General features: G+C 55.3%; 1 protein-coding gene across 6 annotated transcripts in view; it reads right to left on the reverse strand.

The window, feature by feature from the left end:
* GRM7 (glutamate metabotropic receptor 7) overlaps positions 1-2492 on the reverse strand; it is a 155772-nt gene extending 153280 nt beyond the window's left edge. For 4 of the 6 annotated variants that reach the window (XR_012582311.1, XM_074550283.1, XM_074550281.1 and 1 more), the window contains exon 1: positions 1363-2221. Coding sequence is in view for 5 of the 6 variants with exons in the window: in XM_074550283.1 (XP_074406384.1) it covers positions 1363-2206 (844 nt within the window). In the remaining variant the exon portion in view is untranslated. Of the gene's footprint in view, positions 1-1362 lie in introns of all 6 variants that reach the window. The other 2 variants (XM_074550284.1, XM_074550282.1) reach the window with 2 other exon arrangements.
* Between the last annotated feature and the right edge of the window lie 7471 nt (positions 2493-9963).

Below are 9963 nucleotides of genomic sequence, written 5' to 3' on the forward strand. Positions count from 1 at the left end.
GGAGCGGCTCGTGGGTGTGATATGATGAAATAAATATACCAGGGAAATGCCCGGGCACGGCTCAGGGCAGCATCGCCCCGCTGGGCTCGGCCGGGGATGGATGGCACCGGCAGCAGATGGGAGCGGGAGGCTCGGCGGCTGCTCCAGCACCGAGCGGCTCTGCCGCGAAAGCCTCACAAGTTTCCAGCTGGGAAACGCGGGGGATCTCTCCGCCCGCTGCACAAGAATAAAAAAATCCCTCCACCACCTTCCGCATGCGAAGGCGTAGGACAGAGAGCGAAGAACTCCGCTGCTCACGATGCATCTGGTGGCGCTTCTGTCACTGTCACCGCACCCGCGATCGCTGCCGAGCAGCACCCGGCGCTCGCTTGGGGCCCGGCGGCTGCTGCGGGGCCCCGGGGGGACACCCCGGTCCCAGGGGGACACCCCCTCATTCTGGGGGGACATCCCGGCCCTGGGGGGACACCCCAGCCTCGGGGGAACACCCCGTCATCCCGGGGGGACATCCCCGACCCCCTCATCCCGGGGGGACATCCCAGCCTCAGGGGAACACCCCCACATCCCAGGGGGACACCCCCTCATCTCGGGGGATCCAACCCCTGCCAGAGCCGGCCAGATGGCCCCGCACGGCCCCGGGGCAGGAGAAGAGCGGGGGTGACAAATCTCCGTGCCCGACACCCAGCGAGGCGCGGCGCCGGGGGCGAGACGGGCGCGATGGCAGCGCGAACGGGGGAGAGGCGAGGAGGGGGAGAGCGGGCAGCGCTGCAGCGCATCTCCCCCGCACACACACACGCACACACACGCTCGGTAATCCCCCGGCTCTGCTCATCCCTCGCTCCTCCCGAGCCCCGGAGCCCGGGGCTGAGCCGCCCCCGCTGCCCCCGCTCCGGGCTCGGGAGGGAGCCGGCACCGAGCCGGGCAGGCGCTGGGCGCTGGGGCTGCCCCGCACAGCCCCGGCTCTGCCGAGAAAGCCCCTCCTGACCCCCTCCCGGCCCTGTCCCGACCCCCCGCGACCCCCGGGCCGTGCCCGCACCGCCGCGATTCCGTGCGGGAGCGGTGCCGGCCGTGCCCCGCTGGGATCCGTGCGCCCGCATCCATCCCCGCCGAGCCATGGCTCTCGCTAACGCAAACCCAGCGCAACCAGCGCTTCTTTTCTTCCTTTTTTTTTTTTTTTTTCCTTTCCTCTTTTCCCTCAGGCATTGCTTCGTGCAAATGGGGCGATAAATCCAGAAAGCGCCACGCACCGTGGAGAAGGGAGAGGGCGGCGGGGAGGGGAAGCAGCTGCTCCGGAGGGAGGCGGATGGAGCACCTGGAGAGGCACAGGGGAGCCGGGAGCGGCGGAGCCCCGCGGCACGGCCCTACCTGGAACAGCCGGAGGATGTTGGCCACCATAATGGACACGGAACTTCCCGACGCCCCGATCACTCCAACTACTTTCTCCGGCTTGACGAAGACGGGCGGCTCGCCGTTGGTGCACCTCACGTCGGAGGTGTCCTTCTGGATGAGCGCCTGCACGAAGGTGAGGGACTGCTCCAGCGCGTAGGTGTCCCGGGAGCAGGTGTCCAGGATGCGGGCGCCCAGCGTGACGTTGGGCAGCAGGTCCGGGTCGCTGTTGATCTGGTCCAGGGCGTAGAGCATCGCCTCCAGCCTGTGGATGCCGTTCTCCTTCTTGATGTCCCCGCAGGGGGAGCTCGGGGGGCCCTTGGCGTGCACGGGGAAGAGGCCGCCCAGGGTGATGTCCCCCTCCAGGCGGATGGAGTGGGGCGCGTACATCTCCTGCCCGCGGGCCGCCTCCCCGAGCAGCAGCTCCAGCAGGCAGCAGGGCAGCTCCAGCAGCGCCAGCAGCCGCAGCACCCTGCCCGGCCGGCCCATGGTGATGCCGCCGCCGCCCCCGGGCGCTGCCCCGCGCTCCCCGGGGGCCGGGCCGGCCGGGATGGGGTGGCCGGGGGAGGGCTGCGGGTTCGGCCGCCCTGCCCTGCCCTGCCCGCCGCGCTCCGGCACCGGCACTGGGAGCGCGCCGCGCCGCTGCCGCTTTAAACGGGCCCGGCCGCCCGCCCCCCGCCCGCCCCCCGCCCCGCCCGCCGCCGCTGCGCAGCGCCCGCCGCACCGCCCCGGCCGGCCGCGGGCACGGGCACCGGCGTGAAATCAGTGTGGGCATCAGCATGGGCGCGGGCATCGGCACGGGCACCGGCATGGGCATCGGCATGGGCACGGCATCGCAATGGGCACGGGCACGGGGATGGAGCCGCGGGGTCCCGGCCCTGCTCGGGATGGGGCTGGCGGCTGTACCGGACCCGCGGCGCTGCCGACTAGGGAAGCGGAGGAACGAGGCGGCTCCGCACCCCGCACTCCGCTCCAGCTCCCCGCGGCCGCAGCCAGAACCGGAGCGGGCTCGGGCAGCGCGGCTCGGGAGCGCCCGCCAAAGGCGCTGCGCGGGGGATGCTCGCTCGGCCCCGCCGGAGCAGCGGCAGCGGCAAGAGCGGCAGGAGCAGCCTCATCCTCCGCCTCGCTCTCCGGCGGGGAGCGCAGCGCCGCGGGCTCTCCGCTCGCGGGGCCCGGCAGTGCCGCCGGGGACAGCCGGGGCCAGCGGGAGCGCCCGGGCAGCCCAGGGCATCCAGAGCATCGATCCGGGTTGTGCCATGGGAACCAGAGCCTCCGCCCGCCGAGGTGGGTACCAATGGAGCGGTGAGGAGGAGGAGGAGTTTGGATGTAACCCCGTACTCCCAAACCCGAAGAAATGCAGCTGAGCTCGTTCTATTTTAAGATCTCCAGACCCATTTTTCTTCTGCACGCCCAGATCTCGAGGATGCTGGAACATCCTGGTTTTGTTCCCTTTACTCCAAAACTCTGACACCCAAAGGGACACCACCACCTGTTGCCATTCCCTCCTGACCAGCAAATCCACGCCCTGGCACATTCCCAATTGCAGCTAATGCAGAATGCATCTCTCACATGCTCCCACCAGACCAAGCACATTTTTTGGAGGCAAACTTTAATCTCTCCTTCATAAATACCAGACCAGGGGTAGCTGCTGTTCATCCCATGGCCTCTAACACACTCTGGACCAGCAGAACCCGTGTGCAGGAACCTGCCCAGTCACAGGATCACAGAGTGGTTTGCATTGGAGGGGCCTTAATGATTGTCTCATCCCACCCCTGCCATGGCAGGGACACCTCCCACTGCCCCAGGTGCTCCAGCATCAATGTCCAGCCTGGCCTTGGGCACTGCCAGGGATCCAGGGGCAGCCACAGCTGCTCTGAGCACCTGTGCCAGGGTCTCACCTCCCTCAGATCACCCACACATCTTAGAAAAGTGCCTCCCTTTACACTGCCAACAACAGAATGGGTGGGGTTGGAAGGGAGCTGAAGGACCATCCAGTTCCTCAGAGATTTTTTGCAGTGCTGTCAGACTCCCACCCTCTCTGCCAGGGGTTGGAGCTGAACCAGCCCCATCCCCATCCCCATCACCTGCACACACATCCCAGCTCCTCACATCACCTACTGCACATGGAATTTCCTTCCCAGTTCTCCCTTGTTCCCACCAGCTCCATCCCCTTTTGCATCTCCACCCAGGGAGAGCTCTTTGGTGCCTGTTTACCTCTTGCTCACTTAAAGCTCCCCAGTCAGAATCTTGCTTCTTCTTCTCCTTCTTATTCTTTTTATTTCTGAGTCTTGTGATTGGAGCCTCAAGTTTTCCTCGAGTGCTCAGTTCAGAAGGATGCGGAAATAAATCACTTCTTCTAATAAATCCCATTGTTTTGCTGGAAGTCACCTCATGATTTTGAAAGATGCAGTAGATGCACCAGGAGAAAAGGACAGAGTTTTACAGTATGCAGATATCTTTATTCTCCTCCTGATTTTATTGGTTGGAGCCCTGAAGCATCAAAGATTATTCTGATTACATTACACAAATTGATAGAGCAATCACTGCTCTGGATCCTCCTGATATCCATGAGAGTGCCCGGTCTCTCTCCCACTCTTGCTGAGCTAACAAGGACCGCTGGGCATCTCCTGGAAACCCTGTTTGTCACTTTGCAGTTTCGTGCCTTTGGAGCTGAACTCCCCTTCTCCTTGTACCTGAGCCCCATCCCCTCTGCTCTGAGCTACCCACACCCAATCTGGCCCTCTCAGACAGGAAACTAAATATAATAACAGCCTGTGCATCTCTCACTGCTGTGCTTTCCTTGGGAGAAATACCAGCCTCAGAGCTGAAAGGCCTTTCCCACCCCACAGATTCTGTCATGCTGTGATTTCCTTGGCCTTGCTGAGCGCCTGGGGTGAGGCAGCGCTGACTAAACCCAGCAGAGAGTGTGTCACACCTGTGCTGGGCAACATCCCCTGTCCCTCTGCACCTAAAGGATGCCTCCCCTCCCCTGAGCCCACCTCGAGGGCCACTGTCACCATAGGACATGAAAGAACACAAGCACACACCGCTGTTCTCAAGGTGGAGGAAAAGTGAAGTTTATTTTTTGACTCTAACATTTATAGTTTTCCAAAAGTGACAGTGGATTGGAGGGTGACAGTGCCACCTCTCCAATGACACTGGACAAACCAACAGCCCATCAAATTTCTCTTCTTCCATAAAAGAATGCAAAACAATGAGTTATTTACAGAATATTCAAAACCATTTCTTAACTTGCCTGTCAAATAAGACTCAGCCAAATTTCTCCTGGATAAGCAAAGACTTTGCCAGAAAGGAAGGGGCTCGTTTCTGGCACCCTCCAGGGTGTGGTGTGATCTCCAGCACAGGAGGATTCACTGTCAGAGCTGCTGTATAATTAAACATTGCCTTTTTCTGGGCAGCTGGCAGAGCAGACACTAAATCTCATCACAGCCAACCGGTGGAAGCAGCCCAAAGAGCGATGGGCCAGCAGGAAGGAGGAATAAAACAATCCTTCAAATATTGGTGATGTGGCAGAGGCTGCCACGCAGCAGAGGTCAGCCTGGACAACTGTAATGGACGTGGTACAAGCAATTAATTTGTTGGGTGAAGTCAGGCTCGGGAAGGCAGCCAGAGCTCCTGCTTATCTGCTGCTCAGAAAATAATGGATTTCTGGAGCAGAGGCCAGTGGAAAGCTCAGATCCTTAACTCGGGCTTTGTTGCTGTTGTTTACAAAGAGAAGGTGTCAGTGAGGCTCTGGTTTCCAGGGAGGACAGGGGACAGCAAATTCTCCTCAAGGATATGGTCGCTTAGATACCTCCCTGGATCCTTATTTATGTAAGGGAAACATTACTTTTACAATTGTAGCTTATTGAATTATAAAATATTAAAATATATTAAAATTATAAATAGATTGTAATTTATAAAAGATATGAAGTTATTAAATCTACAAGACATTATGGATTGTTTCCAGGACAAAACTGCAATGAACAGGTTGTGCTAAATGAACTATCTGGGCCTGATTCTCTGCAGCAGCACTGGTGTGACCCTGTGGAAAAGCAAACAGCTCTGAGAGCCAAGCTCAGCCATCCTTGGGTGCTCTCAGGGGCCCTGAGCATCACACACTGAGTTATCTTCCATCTGAAAATAACCCATCTCCCAGGGGCCCTGTGCCTCCGCTGCCCAGGAAGCAACAGGAGGAGGAGGAGGAGGAGGAGGAGCAGCAGCCCTTGGCCATGAGCTGAGGCCAAGCTGGTGACATCCAGGCTGGACCTGGCAGTGCCAGGCTCACCCTGGGTTGCAGATTTGAGGGTGGATCTCAATGACTTTGTGCAGGACGTGGTTAAAGTGTCCCGTAGTAGGGATCAGGGAAGGAGCAGAAGGGCAGGGGAGGAAGGCCCTGCCCCTACCAGGAGCTTTTGGGTGGTCTTGCACCCAAAATTGCTGCAGCAGTTCCCCTTTCAGAGCAGGAGCTCAGTGCCTCGGGGACAGCAGGCTGGTGGCATTTCCCAGCGCCCAGGGGAAGCTCCCCCCGTGCAGCCCCATCCATCCCTGCCCAGCCCTGAGAGCCATGCAGCCCTTCCCGAGGAATGGATCAATCAATTGCACAGGAGACACCTTCCAAGTGCTCCTTGGAGATCACAAATCTTCCAAGCAGGCAGCTCTATTAGATGGGCACTTCAGCCAAATCATTAAACTGGCTGCCACTCACAGGGAACAATAACTTCTTCTTTCCAAACACTTATTATTCTCTGTTACTTATTTACTAAGAATATTTTGATTCGCTTAATGCTTGGAACATCTTCCTGCACTGCTGAATTAGAAATGATGGAATTGCACATTCAGGATAATTAAATAAGACAGCTTTCTCCCAATAATAATAGTGTTGTAATGTCAGACAATAAAGGGACCCAGCCAGCTCAGGCAGGTCTCCTCCTCCCCTTCTGGCTGTGCTGCCTGGACTTTTCCAAGGGACAAAGTGGCATTAAAGCTGATGGAATCACTCAGGATGCTCTTGAGAGGCTTTTCCCTCCCTGCCATCAGCGCCCCTTTTCTGTCCTTTGCAGCTTCACCAAATTTTAAACACTTTAAAGATACTTGATAGATTTTTTTTTCCCCCCAAAGAACACAGGCAGAAAATGCTTTATACATTTCTGAAAAATACTTTGAACCGGTGCCATCTGTCCCAGCCCCTGGTTAGGGCACTTGGTCCCTTTCAGGGGAGATGGACACACCACTCACCATTGTGAAGCTTGGGGTTTGCTGCTCCTGCCAGCCCCAGAAACTGCCCAGACATCTCCATGGCAGGGAGCACCCACCCTGAACCAGTCCAGCACCCACCCTGCAGAGCCCAGCACTGGCAGCACCCACCTGCAAATCCTGCAATGAGTCCCTGATATTCTGCCATTGCTGCCCAGAAGTTCATTACTCTCACTGACTCTGTTTTTAGTAGCAGGGTGTGCACAACAGCACAGGGACTCTCTGAGGGATGACTTTGCCTGGATCAGAAAGGCTTTGTCTGGAATCTGCTCCCAGTGTGTGAGCCCAGGGCTGATCTCACACCAACCAGCAGGAAAAGCCTGGGCAGGGAGCCCCAGAACCAAGGAGCCCCAGAGGGGTTTGGGGTGGAAGGACCCTCAGAGAGCATCCCAACCCCTGTGCCATGGCAGGGACACCTTCCATAGCCACACATTTGCACACTCACACCTTCCTGGCTTTCCAATGTGTCCTTTTGGGATTTTAATGATTTCTGTTGAACTAAGAGAGGTCACTTTAGCAGAGAAAAGAAACATCCTGGCACCTTGATGGATTTTGTTGTTTGCTGCAACAGAAAACTGCAGTTCCTGTGTTTGGGCACCAAACTCATCCCTCTTGGGGCAGCCCGGCCCCAGGCTCTGAGCCCTGGCTGCTGCTCCCCATCCCCAGGAATGATCCCAGGGGAGTCCCCAGCCAGGAGTCCCACCACAGCTGGCACCCTGCTAATTAGCCCTGACAAACCCTGATAATGAATCATTGAGAACACGAGTTAAGCATGAAATAAAGCAAACTCCAAGGATCTTATGTAATTCTTCCTACTTCAATGGCTGCAGGAATTGAGTCATGAGATTGTTTTGGAACATTTTATGACACAAGTCAGGAGAGCTCTTTGTAAATGAAGTTTTAACTTTTTTTCTTTAAGGGCCCTTCATGGCTGTGCACATTTTGTACAAGTGGAGATCTTTTCCTCATCTCTTTTATTTACTCCCTTAATGCCCTTCTTCATTCATGTTGTAGCAAGCCTGGGCTGTGCAAGGCTTTACCCTGTGTGCATCAACAGCAAACTCGGGTAAAAGCCATCGCCAGCCTGGTGTCCCCAGGTACTGCTAACAGCTCCTTTCTGCTGCTGTGGGCTCAGGGCAGAGATCTTTGCCTTTATTCTCCTGCTCTGATACACTGACTACCAGACAATCCTGAAAATTCCCATTTCCTGGTGCTTAACCATGGCTTTCCTTCATGGCCTGTCATACTCCATGAAATTAATTTTCCCCTGGCTTCACCTCTCCCAGCACTCACCTGGTGAGCCTCTGGATCCTGGGGTTCATCCCTGGGGGAGCCAGCGCTGGGTCCTGCAGTGCCATGCTGCATCACCCATCCCATCCCATCATGAAAAAATGATGTCAAAATGCTTCTGTATATATTTATTGTGATATGCAGGGCTGAGGCCCAGATCTGATACAGATACTGGATCAAACCCTGTGCTCCCTGGCAATCTAATTTTATCCTGACACGTTGATTGCTCTCTCTTCATCTGTGGCTGCTGTCCCAAAGGGGCTAAGTGAGAGGAGCTGCATCTTTTTTTTAACTTTCCTGTAAGATGACATGAAATAAATTCAGAAGAACACACACAAGAACAATGTGGGGTTTGTTATTCACAAGACAGCTCTGAGAAGGGGAAAAAAATTGGAGCTGAGATTCGTGAAGGATGGCACAAAATATGATGGAATTTCTGACTAATAAATCACAGAGAACCATTCCAAACCGAGGGGACTGGTCCATGCATTTTGGAAATCACTCTGTATTGCTGTCCCTGCTTTCCAGCAGGTGTTAAACATGGGATTTCCTGGAAAAGGCAGGCCAGGGACTCATGTAGGCTGTGGGCAGATCTAATGGGGAATTACAGCTCCCAGACCAACCAGAGCCAACCCCAAATGCAGGTGCAGGGTTTCCTAAGGGATCTGGAATTTCAGAGGAGCAATGTCCCTCACCTGCAGCACCTCAGCAAGGGATGCTGAGCTTTGCCACAGGGCACAATTCATTACCTGCCATTTCAACAAGGGCTTGCAAGGATTTCCACAGATTTCCATGGCTATCAAACTCCAAATATAAAGCTGAGGAATGCCAGCAAGGGGCACAGCACCAGACCTGGCCAGCAAAAGCAGCCAGAGCCCTTGGAAGCACCACCAAAGCAAAGGCAGACAGAAGGAACAAGCCCCATGTCAGCCAGAAAGCCACAAGCAGGAGATGCCTGGGTGAAAAGCACATCTCCCCCTCCAGGATTGCTGTATTTTACCAGAAAATGCCCGTAATGAACCAATTTCCCCATTTAACTCTGCTGAGAGCAGCCAGAGCTGAGCTCCTGCTCTCCCCACCTGACCCCCAGTGCAGGGGAGGGTCCCTGGCCCCTCTCCCTGGGGTGGCCCTGGGGGTCACAGGTTCAGCTCAGCAAATATTGGTGCTGCTAATGGCACAGGAAAACCTGGGGTCAATATTTGCACAGCCAAAGCACTGCCCTTAATTTTCCTGCAAATATTTAAGGAAAAAGTCAAACAGAGACTCACCCTCCCGTCAGGAAAGCCTCATTTGCACCACTGACAATCCAGAGTTTCTCACTGAACCTCTCTCACTTCTAATAACCCAAAACTTAAAAGTGTTTCTTAATTTTAGCAGCTTTTTTTTTCTCCTGACCCAGATACCAACAAGCTTTTACTACTGGGAAATGCAATGTTCATGCAGCAGGGCTAAACCCATCATTTATTTCTGCATTAAACTTGGAGAGCTTCTCTCCTTTCTCTTTAACTCCCCACCTTGATGGTGCTCTGCATTCTCTCCAGGTTTAGAAGGCGTCTTGTGTTCCCCCTCTGGTTCCTCCATCAGCTCAGGGCCCAGCCCTGCCTAAATCAAACTGAACATTTCAGACACGCCAATGGTGGCTCAGGGTTGGCGTGAGCAGACAAGAATAAAATTGCTTTTTATAAGGTTTTTATTAAAAGCAATTCAGCTTGGAGAACCAGAGCATGAATTAAAGGAGTGGTGCTGGGCTGTGTGTTAATTGCAGCCAGTTAATTTAATTAGGGGTGGCTGATGAGGGCAGGGCAGTGCTGGCTCTGCCACAGCCATGGGGAAAATCCGTGTCCTCAAGACATCCCCTGGATTTTCTGCTGGTTTGACTCATTAGCAATTTTCCTTTTCATGCTCTTTGAGAGGGAAAAAACAAAAAACAAAACAAAAAAAGGCATTTTGGAGAAGAGAGGAGCAAGTAAAAGACAGGCAAACCCAAGAGAGCACTTAGGGAGGAGAGAGCCCTCCTGTGTCCCTGCGTTTGCT

This window comes from Zonotrichia albicollis, chromosome 12 (genome assembly GCF_047830755.1).
Source record: "Zonotrichia albicollis isolate bZonAlb1 chromosome 12, bZonAlb1.hap1, whole genome shotgun sequence".
NCBI classification, from domain to species: domain Eukaryota; kingdom Metazoa; phylum Chordata; class Aves; order Passeriformes; family Passerellidae; genus Zonotrichia; species Zonotrichia albicollis.